The sequence below is a fragment of the Recurvomyces mirabilis genome (assembly GCF_035927965.1).
Source record: "Recurvomyces mirabilis strain CCFEE 5264 chromosome Unknown scaffold_17, whole genome shotgun sequence".
Taxonomy (NCBI): Eukaryota; Fungi; Ascomycota; class Dothideomycetes; order Mycosphaerellales; family Teratosphaeriaceae; genus Recurvomyces; species Recurvomyces mirabilis.
This window is the reverse complement of record NW_027041951.1, coordinates 198,456-213,144: the sequence shown is the minus strand read 5'-3', so window position 1 is coordinate 213,144 and position 14,689 is coordinate 198,456. Positions and strand designations below refer to the sequence as shown.

At 53.2% G+C, this 14,689-nt stretch overlaps 6 protein-coding genes across 6 annotated transcripts; 2 read left to right on the top strand and 4 right to left on the bottom strand.

Annotated features, from left to right (window-relative positions):
- Positions 1 to 252: 252 nt before the first annotated feature.
- On the top strand, positions 253 to 3,509 carry LTS14_006614 (uncharacterized protein; the record flags this gene model as incomplete). The annotated part of the gene is made up of 2 exons (XM_064839309.1): positions 253 to 3,051; positions 3,390 to 3,509. 2 exons carry the CDS (start codon positions 253 to 255, stop codon positions 3,507 to 3,509), a joined length of 2,919 nt encoding a protein of 972 aa, XP_064693051.1.
- A 246-nt stretch (positions 3,510 to 3,755) lies between these two features.
- On the bottom strand, positions 3,756 to 4,087 carry LTS14_006613 (uncharacterized protein; the record flags this gene model as incomplete). The annotated part of the gene is made up of 2 exons (XM_064839308.1): positions 3,756 to 3,987; positions 4,041 to 4,087. 2 exons carry the CDS (start codon positions 4,085 to 4,087, stop codon positions 3,756 to 3,758), a joined length of 279 nt encoding a protein of 92 aa, XP_064693050.1.
- Positions 4,088 to 4,648: 561 nt separating this feature from the next.
- On the bottom strand, positions 4,649 to 6,222 carry LTS14_006612 (uncharacterized protein; the record flags this gene model as incomplete). Its single annotated transcript, XM_064839307.1, has 6 exons — positions 4,649 to 4,740; positions 4,795 to 5,016; positions 5,071 to 5,259; positions 5,314 to 5,375; positions 5,429 to 5,625; positions 5,680 to 6,222. 6 exons carry the CDS (start codon positions 6,220 to 6,222, stop codon positions 4,649 to 4,651), a joined length of 1,305 nt encoding a protein of 434 aa, XP_064693049.1.
- Positions 6,223 to 6,919: 697 nt separating this feature from the next.
- LTS14_006611 (uncharacterized protein) lies at positions 6,920 to 8,126 on the top strand (the record flags this gene model as incomplete). Its single annotated transcript, XM_064839306.1, has 3 exons — positions 6,920 to 7,354; positions 7,414 to 7,570; positions 7,624 to 8,126. The coding sequence occupies 3 exons, from the start codon at positions 6,920 to 6,922 to the stop codon at positions 8,124 to 8,126; spliced, it is 1,095 nt and encodes a 364-aa protein (XP_064693048.1).
- A 477-nt stretch (positions 8,127 to 8,603) lies between these two features.
- OSH6 (Oxysterol-binding protein OBPa) lies at positions 8,604 to 10,424 on the bottom strand (the record flags this gene model as incomplete). The annotated part of the gene is made up of 2 exons (XM_064839305.1): positions 8,604 to 9,762; positions 9,826 to 10,424. The coding sequence occupies 2 exons, from the start codon at positions 10,422 to 10,424 to the stop codon at positions 8,604 to 8,606; spliced, it is 1,758 nt and encodes a 585-aa protein (XP_064693047.1).
- A 690-nt stretch (positions 10,425 to 11,114) lies between these two features.
- On the bottom strand, positions 11,115 to 11,402 carry LTS14_006609 (uncharacterized protein; the record flags this gene model as incomplete). The annotated part of the gene is made up of 1 exon (XM_064839304.1): positions 11,115 to 11,402. One exon carries the CDS (start codon positions 11,400 to 11,402, stop codon positions 11,115 to 11,117), a length of 288 nt encoding a protein of 95 aa, XP_064693046.1.
- Positions 11,403 to 14,689: the final 3,287 nt, after the last annotated feature.

The following is a 14,689-nucleotide window of genomic DNA, read 5'->3' as shown; positions in this document are numbered from 1 at the left end:
ACCATCATTTCTCCCGAACACAGGACTGCGCTATATACAGATACATCGCAGCACACCGATGCTTGTTCCCCTAGGCCGTGAATGAGAGCTCAACATCGTCGGCTGGCTGCATACAACGGCATATGCGCTGGAACAGCTCACCGCTAGAGTCACGACTCTCCGCCTTCGTCAGCAGTCTTGTACGGTTGAAACGGCCGGGATAGCTAAAGTTCTGCGCCTTCTTGTGTTCAATCGCACTTTCGAGGCGACACGATGCGACGACAACAATATCGAGCCTCGCAGACGGCCGTCCGTACGGCCTCTGACCCTCAGAGTCTCTTGCACAACTACGATGCTGTCCTCAACCCGTCTCGGCCTGCCAAATCGTCGCCGTTAGGCAACTCGACAATCGCTGGTTTGCCACTAGAGCTACTCGAAAGACTCAAGGCTTTCCCACTCTTTCAGACCGCACCAGAATCCTTCCTGCTCAGTATCGGTAGGAGCCTGCGACCAAATGTCTACCAAACGTCGGCCGAAATTATTCGCGAGGGCGAGGAGGCCAAAGCGATGTACTGGCTAGTACGCGGTAGCGTGAGAGTCACCAGCAGGGATGGCGAGTCCACTTATGCAGAGCTGAAGCCGGGAGCTTTCTTCGGCGAGATCGGCATTCTAATGGACATGCCGCGGACTGCTTCGATCGTGGCGAGTATGCGCAGTCTGGTGGTGCGGTTGAACAAGGAAGATCTACAGAAAGAGCTGCCGAGGTATCCTGACGTTGAGCGTGCGATCAGAGAAGAGGCCCTTGAGAGATTGACAATACTGGAGCGGAAGAAGAGCGAGAGACCAGTATCGAGTGGCGAGGGCTGTGGTGTAGTACGGTCGATCGCTGCACCACGGAAGAGATCACGAGACTGGATGGCGGGTGATGTAGAGATGGGTGAAGCAGGGTCGCTGATGGATGATGCGGTATTGGCGAACAAACGACGGAAGTCACCTTCGCCTGGTGTGGTCGAAGTCGTGGCGTCGAATACGATGCACGATGTTCCGCTGACAGTGCGGTCGCTGTTGAAGGAACTACCACTATTTGCTGGACTACCGAACGACATCCTCCACTATCTGGGCGTCAATGCGCAGCCGATGTCGTTTGCGCCATTCACGGACATCATCAAACAAGGAAGCACGGGACGAGATGTTTACTTTCTCATTAAAGGCGATGTAGAGATCCTGACGGAAGGGCCAGACTCGAGAAGAACATCAGCCCAGACCGGACCCGACGGTAAGGCACTCGATGACGGAGCAATAGCGCCCAGGCAGCGTGTCCGCGCAAGACTCAAGGCTGGCCAGTACTTTGGGGAGGTCACGAGCTTGTCTCTAGCACCGAGAAGGACGGCAACAGTGCGAAGTGTCGATTCTGTGGAGTGTCTTCTGATCAACGGAAGCACTCTTGATGAGCTCTGGGCGCGCTGTACGCCAGGTCTCCGCCAGCAGGTTGAACACGAGGCGAAGCGAAGACTGAGTGCTGCGAAAAGAGACGACGATGTAGTCATGTCAGATGCCAGCTTCGAAGGTGGTCCTTTCGGCGGTTACGCTGTAAAGCAAGACGATGCGCGTCATGAAGAGCTGAATGCTTGGCGGAAGAGTCTACCGACCGTGACATTCGAGGAGCCACCACTGGACGACCTGCCTACGCCAATACAGCAGATGGAGCCAGTTGATCCAGACCCATTTTTCAACCGTGACAAGCTCGATAACATGCGCGCAAAGTCGCGGCGATCTTCTCTTGCACCGCCTGTGCCGCAATCGGAGATGCAGCACGATTCATTCAACGACGCACAGCGCACGCCTAGCCCACCCGCGCATCTTCGGATCCTATCCTCGTCGCCGCTCAAGCCAGGCACAAAGTTCTCGCCCTTCGCATCACCAACCTCGCCCGCGCGTCTATCACCGACAACCACGCGAAGACCAAGTCTCGATCGCCGACCATCGAGTTTCGGCAAAGGTCGACTGCCAGATTCCCTTCTTGTCCTGATCTTCCAGCAGCTCGACCTCGTCGAGCTTATGCGATTTCGACTGGTATCGATGCACTGGTGGGATCTGCTCAACACTTCTCCTGATATCCTGCACCACCTCAATCTCGCGAATTATAATCGTCACGTTACAGACGATGTACTCCGCAACATCATCATACCTTTCGTAGGCAAGCGACCCCGGCACATAGACATGAGCAACTGCTTTCACATCACAGACGAAGGCTTCAAAGCACTTGCCGAGGCTTGTGGCGAGAGCGTGAAAATGTGGAGGATGAAGTCTGTCTGGGACGTGTCCGGTCCAGCAGTACTAGCACTAGTAGACAAAGCCAAAGGCCTCGAAGAAATTGACCTTAGCAACTGCCGCAAAGTCGGCGACAATCTCCTTGCCCGGGTCGTAGGCTGGATCGTCCCCGATAAGCCAGCCCAAGCGCAGCCGGCTCCACCACCAGTGACAAATGGGAAGCGCCTGCCCGGCAAACGAGGAGCCACGCAGCCTGCGCAACCTGAACAGCCACCTCCTGCGCCGGGTACAGTGATCGGCGCTTCTAAGCTCAAGAAGCTGACACTAAGCTACTGCAAGCATATACAGGATAGAAGTATGGCCCACATAGCCGTGCACGCCGCCGAACGCCTGGAAAGTCTCGACTTGACTCGCTGCACTAGTATCAGCGACGCCGGATTCCATTCCTGGAGCGTGTATGAATTCAAGAACTTGCGGCGATTAGTCCTTGCCGATTGTACGTACCTCTCTGACCAAGCGATCATTGGCGTTGTAGGCGGGTGTCACGGGCTGAGGGAACTGGACCTCAGTTTCTGCTGTGCGTTGAGCGATACAGCTACGGAAGTCCTTGCCCTCGGCCTGCCGGCTTTGAGATCCCTCAACATGGCTTTCTGCGGGAGTGCCGTGAGCGATAACAGTCTAAGGTGTATCGGCCGCCATCTCCTCGAACTGCGTTATCTTTCCGTCCGCGGATGCGTACGCGTTACGGGACAGGGTGTGGAGAGCGTGGTCGAGGATTGTAGGGCTTTGGAGGTCTTTGATGTGAGTCAATGTAAAAATTTGCGAGTATGGCTGGACAGGGGTGGGAGAGAGAGGGTCAGAAGTCAGGGCAAGAGTGTCAGGATTGATACGGTGGCTGATGGTAGTTGGAGGACTAGGGAAGCGTGATTGTTTTGATACCCCGTTTGTATGAACGCGATGACTTTTCCGAGCGTGAGCGTGGTGTCTGTGATATGTGTTGGCGACTGAGATATTTGTGAGATATGGTTGTGATTTATGAGTTCATGTAGGATACACATCTACGTGCGGAACGCGATCTAGTGCTCAAGTTGACTTGGCTAGTCGAGGAAGCTGACCACATACTCCGAAATCCTCTCTAGTGTTCCGTGGGCTACGTTGCATTTAATTGTGCTCTATGCGTTCGAAAGGGGGCACTCGGCGCCGCTCCTGCCATTGCCACATCGATCGCCACGCTTATGTTCGTTCTGCGTGAGCGTTAGGTTCGAGGAAGCCATAATCACCTTGGAAAGTAGGATCGTGTCCTGCGATCGAGTGTGCGATACCTCGCCGCGTCGGACTGCAAGGGCCGACGCCGTAGGGCTGGAAGAAGCTGTCCTCCACTGCTTTGGCTGAACCCATGCCTATCCCGGGTGGTCCTATCGCGCCAGGCGATCTGCCTGAGATCAGATCGCATTGTGTATCATCATGATAGCTTTGAGACCATACGCTCTTGGAACACAGGCCCTTCACTTGGCCTTCGCATCCTTCTTCCCACTTCCTTCTTTCAAGCCCTTGGCTGAAATCCTGCCATCGCGCTTCCCACCTCTCAGTAACTCCAGATGACCTGCTCTCCCAGCCAAGGACTTCTCGGTCATGGCCGCAAGACCGGCTGTGTGCTTCTTATTCATCGTCTGCTGCTTTTGCAAAGCGGTTTTCTTGGGCTTGATGACCCGGTTGCCGGTTTGCTTGCGCTGTGTACTGCAGCACGGTGTTAGCGAAGGCTCATACCTTCGCGATTGACAGAATCATACAGCTTTGTGGCAGGAGCCTTGGTCTTCTTCAGTTGGCCTTGTGCCATCTTTGCGGGTTGGTGAAGAAATGGCGGTCGATTTTGTCCTTCATGGACTGTTCGGAGTTCGACAAATCAAAATGTGCGGAATTCGGGCGCACTTCTTCCATCTGCCTCTTCACGATCGGCGAGAAGGTAATGTCTGCACATGGTGTCCTTGGCAACGGAATTGCTCGACCAGTACCTGCATGCACCGGAACGTGTACACATATTGAATCAAGAGCTCAACGCCTGCCTTATCGAAGCCATGAAGCCGCCAATTGGGCTAGCTGCCGTGAGTCGAGACGAAATGGGGCCTAACCTTGCGGATGACTTTTGTGATCTTGAAGAGTGGCCAAATCCAGAAGATTCGCCATTTCCGAGGTACCCGAGCACTTCCACCGCATACTATAGTGCCGGGATGTAATCGCCAACCGAGCCAGCAGCCGTCGAGTGACGCGCCCTTGATTTGGTTGCTCCCTGCGCGTGGGCACGATATCATGGCTCGACGCAGAAGGTGAAGTCAGAGGTACTGTCTATATACTGGCTACGGGACCACTGCTAGATGGGTACTTTAATTTTACTTCTTGCTCATGCGCCTACGCTTACAGCTTGCAGGACCGCACGACTATGCTCCAGCTCGTTGTGACCGAAGATCCACTCGTGGAACTCAGGAGGATTTCCTACAAGATCACAGGGTCAGAGGGACGACGTATTAACAGTGACAGGAAACTCACTAGGCATTGGTCCTTTGACGAACGGGCGTGCGGCTTTTTTGGTACGTTCAGGCTGATCCTGGCCTGCATTTGAGAACACTTGGAGGGCCGCCGCGCGATCGCGACGGCTCTCCTGGACGGTATGCAAACGATCTGGTATCTGGCTTCTGTCTTGGATATTGGTCAAGCAGACGTGCAATGCTGCAGCGTCTTCCAGTGCCTGGTTCGCTCCTTGCGCTTGATCTGTCAGAGTGACTAGTCAGTCAATGGGTAGCTCAAAGTTTCTGCGATACCTACGTGGGAGCATAGGATGGATCGCGTCGCCAATCAGGATCGCCTTCCCACGAGTCCATCGAGGCACTGGCGCTCGATACAGGAGCTTATACAGTTTCACTTCATCCGCCATACCACACATCTCCCGTATGGCTGGATGAAATCCCTTGAAGGTCTCGAGCAGGTCTTCCAGTCGGGCAGGGGCGTGCCAATCTAGCCACTCCAAATCAGCACGTGTAAAGCACGAAGGCTGCTTAGTAACCGTACCTTCTACCTCGACCCGATTGTTCTTATCTGGATGGAGTGCGACGAAATTTATGATCTCGCCACTTGATTCACACGGTCAGCATGATCGACTGTGGAATAGTCCTGTTGCGCTCACCCTCTACATGGATACCATGCCAATCGTCGATCATCTGTGGTGGCGGCATTGAAGGAATTGACTCGGTATTGGAAGTAGGGCTGGGTCTTCTCGTTCTCTGATAATTTCGACGTTGGCATCAAGAATCGGAAAGCACATACTCCACTGGGCGAGGGCTTTGGTGTATCTTCTCCAAGTACATGCCAAGCCACCCGGGACTACCGAAACCACAGGTCAGTAAAAGCAAATTCTAGAGGAGTATCCGAGCCTACATGTACGCCATCTGCTCCGATGATGATATCCTTCGTCGTCGATGTGCCATTAGCGAAGTGAATCTTACCGGTCTCACAGTCGACATCTTTCACCGCTTTGTCGAGATGGAGACCTGCTGCTGTTCCTTGACTGGGAGCAATCAACGCGCAACGCTTGAGTCCATTGTGCAAGTCTACGCGATGGGCAAAGTACCACGGTGCGCCGAATCTGTCGCCATACTCCGAGTAGTCGTTGTGGATTATTCGCTCCATCGTCACACCATTCCAGATGTTGCCTTCCTCTGCTAACAGAACTTGTGCTTCATCCACCTGGAAGTCTAACAGCTGTAGGACGCGGGTGCCATTGGGACAGACGTGGATTGCTGCGCCGATTTCATTGGCGAAGACAGACTTTTCGTACACGTCTACGTGATGCCCGGCTCTTGTCAAGGCGGCGGCTGCTGCAAGACCCGCGATGCCAGCGCCTATGACACCGATATCAAGAACCAACGGTACCTTCCCATCAGCCTTGGACTGTATCGTGGTTGGCGAAGTGCTTTGCATGGTGCGGTACTGACGCTGGGTCCTGATTTGGCAGTACGCGGAGGTCAAAGCACACTCTGTAACCAAAACTGAATCTTACAGTGTCACGGAAGCCCTATTACTTTATTGTTGGGCGATTCAAGGCGAGAAAGTAGATTGTCTAGAGACTGTTTTACCCCAGCTTTCGACTCCGGCTAAGATGGGGTAGCTATGGGGTACCTGCATGTACCCCAGACATGCTTCGTTAGCCTAGACCATCTCCTAACCCATGCCTATGATACATAACAGGGATTGATAAAGGCTGCGGAGTTTGCTTCCATAACCATAAGCCTCTCCCTGACTGCTCTGCTCCGCGCTGATAGTATTGACGGCCATAAGTACTTCACGACATGCTGTTGTTCGGTGTCCTGACTTGCCTCTCCTTAGCGCTGTTAGCACGATATGTTCAAGTAAGAATCACCATGTCCTAAGACGAAGTATATTATTCTGGCCATTGCCTCAGTGCCGGCATCTGTCACCTCTTCGCCGCATCCCGGGTCCCTTCTTGGCCAGCCTAACCGAGTACTGGCTGGTTCTCACTGACCTGGCCGGCAAGCGCACAGCTACTATTCATGAGCTTCACCGCAAATATGGCCCCGCCGTGCGCATCGGTCCCGGTGAAGTCTCCTTCAGCGATGCTGCAGTCGTGGATCAGATATACACGCAGCAAACTGTCTTCATGAAAGCACCAGCTTACGACTTCATGTCTGTGGAGCCGGCTGGCATTTTCAGCCTTCGGGATAAGAGTGCTCACAGTCGACGTCGTGGTCTCTTGAGCCATGCTTTCTCGCAGCAGAGTCTGGATAATTGCTTGCCACTTATCAACGACAAGATTGATCTCTTGCTCGCCACAATTGCACGGAATCGGGACAAGCCATTCGACACGTTGTTACGGTTTCGACTTCTGGCTCTGGATATTGTGGGCGAGCTGTTTCTAGGCCAGTCCTTTGATGGACTGAAGGAGGACAAGCCGCCGCAATTTCTGCATGATGGCGATTTACACTTCATCCAGAGTGGTCTCCAGGGTAATCTTCCTTGGCTTCACAATTTCCTGAGCATCCTCCCAATTCAGTCAGTCCAATCTTTTCTCGGCTCATCTGAGCGTGTTGCGCAAGTATGCGTCTTTGCAAATCCCCGGGGCACCACATTACACTGACCAGCTCAATTTTTTAGTTCGGAAACACAGCTTACAAAGACTACATCAAGAAATACGGCAGGGACTCCAAGCGCCGAGACCTGCTTACGAAGATTCTAGCTTCTGGCTCCAGCATGGCCATGACGGACCGTGAGACCTACGTAGAGATCGGGAATCTTGTATTTGCTGGATCAGGTAACGGAATATCTATGGCAGGTGTAGAAAAAGCCAGTAATAATATCGACCAGATACAACGAGTACGACACTCACCTACATGTTCTGGGAACTCGCTCGGCATCCTGAGTGGCAGACGAAGATTCAAGAGGAGCTGCGCAGGTCTGACGAGAAACAATCGCTGGACTACAACCGTCCCCTACCGGTCCTCGAAGCCGTCATCAACGAAGCCCTGCGACTCCATCCTGCTGCGCCCTCGAGCCTTCTGCGTGTTGTGCCTATGGGAGGTTCAGATATCGCAGGCTACACCCTCCCACCCGGCACGACAGTCTCGATGCAATGTTACACTACCCAGCGCAACTCAACCGCATTTCCGGACCCAGACACTTTCAACCCACAGCGATGGCTGAACAGCGACATGTCGGCAGACGCAAAACTTCTCTTCATGCCGTTCTCGCGAGGCACTCGTGCTTGTCTTGGTCGAAATCTGGCCATGATGGAGTTAAAGGGGTTTCGGCGGCGTTGTTGGCTAGATATCGCGTTTCTGCCCCTGCTCACACGGATGAAGAGAGCATGACGATGGTGGATCACTTTTTGACGCAGCCAAAGGCAGGCAAGTGCGATCTTATCTTCACGCCTGTCACTTAGACATTACACGACGCTGTTGTTATCGAAGCCACCCAAGGGTTTTGATTAGCGTCGATTTCTGGTGTCCATTCACCTCTCACATTAATCTCTGACTCCAGCACTTCCGGTACTGCTGTCAAGCCATCGCACAAAGTCTTACTCGTCCAAGGGGTGGCAACACAGCACCAGTGAGATGTACGTGAGCTAGAACAAACGCTTTTGTATTGCATAAGCAGCATACCGTGCTCGGTCTGCAGGTGTAGGTAAACTAGGTATCATCTCGTCCATCTCGCCATCTATGCACCCCTCATAATCCATGATACCTTCCATTCGCACACCATCTCATCATCCCGGAAAGAAGAACGCCCAACGCCATTTTAGGAAAACACAATCCCGTCTCATCGCCTCCCATCGCATCTCATGCAGCTCACGACTCAGCATCCACAAACGTCTCCTCGTTGCCGATACTATTCATGCGCTTCACAGGCATTCCTGGTTTCCATCCTGTCGGGCCTGATCCGGAACTTGTGCCTGCTCCTGCTTCTCCACCAGCTCGTTGTTGTGTCTGCTGCTGCATCTGTGGCTGCTGTGGTGTGATGCTCACGTTGCCCATATGTGCTGCCAAGTCATCACGATTGCTCATGCCCGCCATCTGCTTTCCTTGCTGTCCTTGCATACTCGATGCTGATGACATGTACTGACCTGCGACCGCCGCACCTGAAGCCGTGCTAGCACCGTCATGTTGTCCGAAATCGATCAGCTCATTTCCCTCTGCTCTTTGCTCTTGCCTCTGCACACCTTGCTGTGGCTGCATCTGTTGTGGCTGCATCTGTTGTGGCTGCATCTGTTGTGCCTGCTGCTGCGCCTGTGGTGGGAGATCTCTGCTCTGTTGCTGAAATTGTCCCTGCTGTGCCTCCCTCGGATCGCGGTCTTGTTGTGCCTGTGATGTGCTCTGACCTTGACTCTGACTCTGCTGACCCGGCAGTATAGGTGCAATGGCGAGGATCTGCTTCACCTGCTGATCTGGCGACGCGTTGCTATCAACCTTCGCGTCAATGACCCAGTCAAGATTCTCTTCGTCCCCAGGTGGTGCAGCTCTGAAGAGCTTCGGCTGCCATGTCGTGTCTTCGCCTCGCTCTGCTGCTTCCTTTCTTTGTTCGTCTTCGATTCTACTCTTCTCATCGGTTGCTGTCTTCTGATCTGCTTTCTTGATTGCTTTCGTCGTCGTGTCCCATAGCCGTTGGCTCTCGCGAGGTGATTGTTCGTTCAGTGGGCGTGCCTGCACTATGCTGGGCTTGGCTGTCGACGCGTTGAACAGCAGGTCTTTCTTGCCTGTCGTCAAGTCCTTGATGTACATCTCTTCGTGCCATAATCCGCTCAGCTCAAAGAGATTCTTGCCGGTCTTGCTGTCCTTAATGAAGCCACCAATCGCGTTGTAGGTGCCTCCCATCCAGCCTTTGACCTTGAATTCGATGTCTGCTTCTAGACCGCTCTCTGGGCAGCGCACGACTGCGTGATCGCCGAGCTCGTACTTCATCTTGCCGAAAAGGATGCCACGGGCGTACATGTTAGGTTGGGTGATGAAGCTGCGGGTGTCTCGGTTAGCTGAGGGCGTTTTCAAGCTAGTTGAGGGCATGGCAGATACTTACTACCGCTCATTACGCTTAAGAAACGTCATGACCGCAATACCCTCCATGAAACTGCCAACACTGTTGCCCAAGAACTTGCTTCGTGGCTTCAACGTCCCGTCTATCCTGATCCCGTGTTCCGGCGCCATGAAGAAGTAGCTGCTCTTCGGTGGGTGGTGACATGTCTGCTCGCTGATGTAATATCCTTTTGTGCCATCTGGATAGCCCCAGTAGCCAGTGAAAACTTCGCCAAGGATGGGGTTGAGTGGTTTCTTCACACCTGGAGGCTTGATGTGCCATCCGGACAGGTAGAACTTGGTGACAGCTACGAACCGCTGGATTGGGTCGTCGATGGTGGGGATGGGGAGCATGAGCTCGGGGTGTGCCATGAAATTCGTGATTCGTTCGAGCATGCTGCGTGGTTCGAGGATGAAGGTGGGGAGGGTGACTCGGGAAAGGTCTGCTCCCGGCCGCAGTTGTGATATGATGTGCGTGAGGACATTGCCCTGCTCCGCATTGACGATTTCGACATCCTCACCGACGTCGCTGTCTCTCGCTTCTTCCGTGGACGATCGGTTGCTATGGCTAGCGAGCGAGTTCTTCCGATGTCCGAGTACCATGGTGGGTGGTGGAGGAGGCGGCTAGGCCCTGAGGAGAAGGATATGTGTTAGTACAGGGATGGATGTTGCAGTGAACAGAAGCGAGTGAAATATGGTGCGAAGTAATCAGTCACTGCCAACACAGCAGTAGTGGAGCGAAGGAAGCAAGCAAGCACGTTTCGTGTCCGAGGCCGAGCGTCGGCCTGCGTCATAGGATCCGCTAAGCCGGATTGGGTCGCTGGGCCAGATGAATCCAAGAAATTGTCTCCGAGTCAATGAGCGAAGACGATTTGCTCATCCCACCCTGGTCCTCGTGTCGAAGAGCTATCACGGCGGCCGAAAGCTTGCTAATCATTGTTGTGTAGATGGAGAAGGCGCATGCCGACCAGGTGCTGACATCTATAGGATCCTGATCGTGAAGGCGAAAGCTGTACGGCTAGTCTCACTTGTCGGCCAGTCAACAGCTCATGTACTCATCTAGCGGCCGCTAGAGTAGCTCAAAGTTTGTAGCCAGCAACGGGGGAGGGATCTGTGTCTGGTATTCGGCAGGCCGGCCATCTGGTTATGTCCATGGAAGTGTAGTTTGGATCCTTGGTACTGGTGAAGTCGTCCACTGTCGTCTTTGAATCGATCTCGTTCTTGCGTGCTTGCTTACTTGCTTGCTTGCTTGCTTACGGCTGGTGAAGTCAGGGACATGAACGATAGGAAAGCTCATACATACTTTGGACGGAAGGCCAGCCCCCCCATCTGCCACCCAGCAGCCGCCTGCTGTGGTGGTGGTGGTGGAGGAGGAGGAGGAGGAGGAGGAGAGGGAGAAGGAGGCGGCGGCGGCACCATCTGCTGTGGTGGTGGAGGAGGGGGAGGAGGAGGGGGAGGCGGCGGCGGCACCGTCTGTTGTGGTGGCGGAGGCGGCTGCGCCGGCCACTGGATCACCGCACCGCTGCCCCGAGCGGCCAGGTGATATTTCACCCGGCAGGTGAAGCAGATTTCGTCCACCATGCTGGCATCCACCGCCTGCCGGGCGGGGCAGCCCCCGGTCTTCTTGCTCCTCCTCCCGCACTCCGAGAGAAGGACGTCGGACGGCTAGACGCGTGATTAGCTATGGTGAAGAAGCGAGCAGTGTGGTTGTGGTCGACGGAGAGGGGACGACTTACATGTCCGCACAACCAGAACCACTCGACTCTGACAAAGCACATCTGGATATCGAGTATTAGCAGTTTTCGGTGAGGATTGACGAAGATTCTAGACGTCGGAACGGCACAAACGGACAAGATCTCCGTCCCGTTGTGGTTCGTTTGAGCTGTAAGGTAGGCCCGTAGCATATGATGGGCATCGGGTTTTATGTGGGATAGTGCTTTGGAAGAATTGCAGCGACGAGTATTTCGCCATGGCGATGAGGTATCTTGTTATACCAACAGGCCATTGAATAGCTTATGGTATCGGCAATGGCGTCGAGAGCTGCTCTTTCTGTGCTTGTGGGATGGTATAATAGAATGAAGGAAATGGTGAGTCTTACGGTGCTGCTGTCGTGGTGGTGGTGGTGGTGCTGTCTGTCGATATGTTAGTCCCATTATATTGCTGACGGCCGTTTGTAAAGCTTTTGAGAGTCGAAAGATGACGGGGATGATAGATAGCGATGAGGTATTGTAGGAGGACTTACGTTGGTTGTTGTTGTTGTTGTTGTCTGCGAAAGGTGTGGTTAGCAGGCACTTAAACAGCAAACTGCTATCTCACTCGATAGCAGCAGCAGCAATAACCACGCAGCAAGCAACGACGATACAGTCACCCCACCTAGGCATCACTCCTCGTCGTCGCCGCCGCATAGACGTCACCGCCACCATTGCGAGATCAATGCCTGCTCAGGAGAAGATGGAAGACTTACCAAAAAAAAGTGTTCTTTCGTAGTCTGCTAGTATCACAGTCAGCACTCCAGGCTCCTCACAGTACCGCTACCGTGGACGGCGGTGAGGATCCGATATCGAGTACTTACGAAAATGTGTGTGTCGCTGCCAGGGGGGGGTTCAGGTTCAAGCGCGTTGACCGAAAACAACACCCACTGCCAAGACTGGACTACGGGACTGTCCGCCTCCCTGAGACGGCTACACAGGGCTCTGAACAATAGCTATTGAGGTGGTTGTGATGTTTTGTAGGTATTGTGAGGTTTGCTGAGTAGTTAAGACTGTTTTGATGATCTTTGGAACACATTGGGATGATCTGTTGAGCGATACGACCCCCAGGATGAAGGTATGTTACGATAAGCTGCTGTGGCGGCTGCTGTACTCAGATGATAGATCTTCGCCTCAGAGATCGTGTCAAGATGATCCATAGCCATGCTCAACAGTTCACAGATCTCGATCGCTGTTGAGACCAGGTTCGACACCTCCCACAGGGCAACCAGATCACTATAGCTACCACGTCGCCTGTTGTAATCGATGGTGTGGCGTCGCCAACGGGATGAAGTAAAGCTGGTACATACTAAGTAGTACTGCCTGCTATGATCGAATGTCCAATAGTCGTCAAGTATGGATGAAGCTGATCCCACAGAGTAGAGAGATCGAAGTACACTCATGTCACCTGCCATACTGGTACGAGCGATTGCTGCCGAGCAAGATCATATTGAATCGATAGACAGTGCTGTTCAATACAACACAGAGCTAATACTCCGTACACAATGCTTTCGATATAAGATGAAAGCATTCGGTTATAGCTTCCAGAAATTTTGTGATATCGGAATCAGGAAGTGAATGCTCTCCATCGTCGAGCTTCATGATGTCACTTAGTCTCTCGAAAGGAAAGAGAACCCTCTATCCATACTCACCTCCCTACCACAGAATATACTTCGAGTCGACTCATTCAATCTCATACAACCATACAACCACCAGTATCTGCACTAGTTACTCGATCTCCTGTGTTAGTAGTGCACGCAGTACAGCTAGAGCAGACGATATTGGTGTGAGACGCTCATGTCAGAGCACCGAGCCGATTTTGGACTCGTATTCCTGCAGTATGTGCTCCATTGCCATCATTTGCCGTCCGGCCTCTAGCGACTCTAAATCCGTCAAATCGTACCCATCCTGTCTCTGACAGGTATACTATATCCTCATCGCGGGGCTACATGTCGCCTGTAGCTCGAGAGGCAAGCCTTCAGGATTTGGAGTCATTGCTGCTGCTGAGCCTCAGAGGCTCGTGTCATCTTTTCAGACTGTCCGCTCCGCCCAGAGGTGGCCTCACTACATCTCATAGCTACGTCCGCTCAGTCAGCGCTCTAAATTGCAGAACAGACCACTCTTGCGATTGACGCAGGTCGAGGAGTTGTACTTGACACCAATATGCCCGGTATCGGTAGAGCAGATCCACCCTAAATGCACTTCAAAAGGCTTCGTGACTGGCACATCCTAGAAGTAGAGCTACGAGTCAGATATTGCGAGTTCTGGCATTGTAATGTGTCACAGAAGCGGGACCATCTGTGCCGTCGTTTGAGTTGACTAGGCTGGTGCTCTGTTGGTATGATTTCTCGGGTATGAGAAACCATGGGTGATCGCTGAGAAGTCTAGTAAAATGCGAGTCCTATCGACTTCCAGCATGTCCTGCGTGAGCAGGGTCTGCGTGGATGCTCAGCGCATTGCAGAGTCCGGTGGCTCGCGGCTGTGCATCAACACAGCGCACCACTCACACAATCTCTTCGGTCGGACATGCATCGAGTGTACCTATGCGGCTATTTAGGCATCCTGACAGGTTCCGGGTTACTTCTCGTGGTCATAGTCGTCATAAAGGGAGTGACTAAGATTTATCGAGCGCACTACATCAGCTCAATCTTTCTTGCCTGTACTTCTAACTATAAAGCGCAGCTCAGGGTCGCATCCCATGCATATTTGTACCTACTAGAACTCTGTAGCGACCTGACGAGCACTCTGGTACGATACTTGCAGCTGCAGAGATGACAGAAGCCCAGGCGTGATGAAAGACGTGCAGTCGCAAGAGACTTTGCCAAGACACGGCGAGCTCCGCTTCCCAGACAGCTCGTCCATTCATATACACTATGGCCACGACAGCGACGATAACATGCCCAACACGCATACTGACCATCGGATGCGCTTGCCAAATGCTTATGCATGCTTGTCATCTGCTTAGATAGCATGAGTGAAATCTGCTGGTGGCGCAGTGAGCTGACCGAGGAAAGGTACTTGGGCAGCCGGAGCTCTCTTTCCTTTCATCCACCCACATCATCCTTCTAGACCACTGCCGCGCGAGCCCTCGACCTGCCGCTGCACTTCAGTAATTACGTG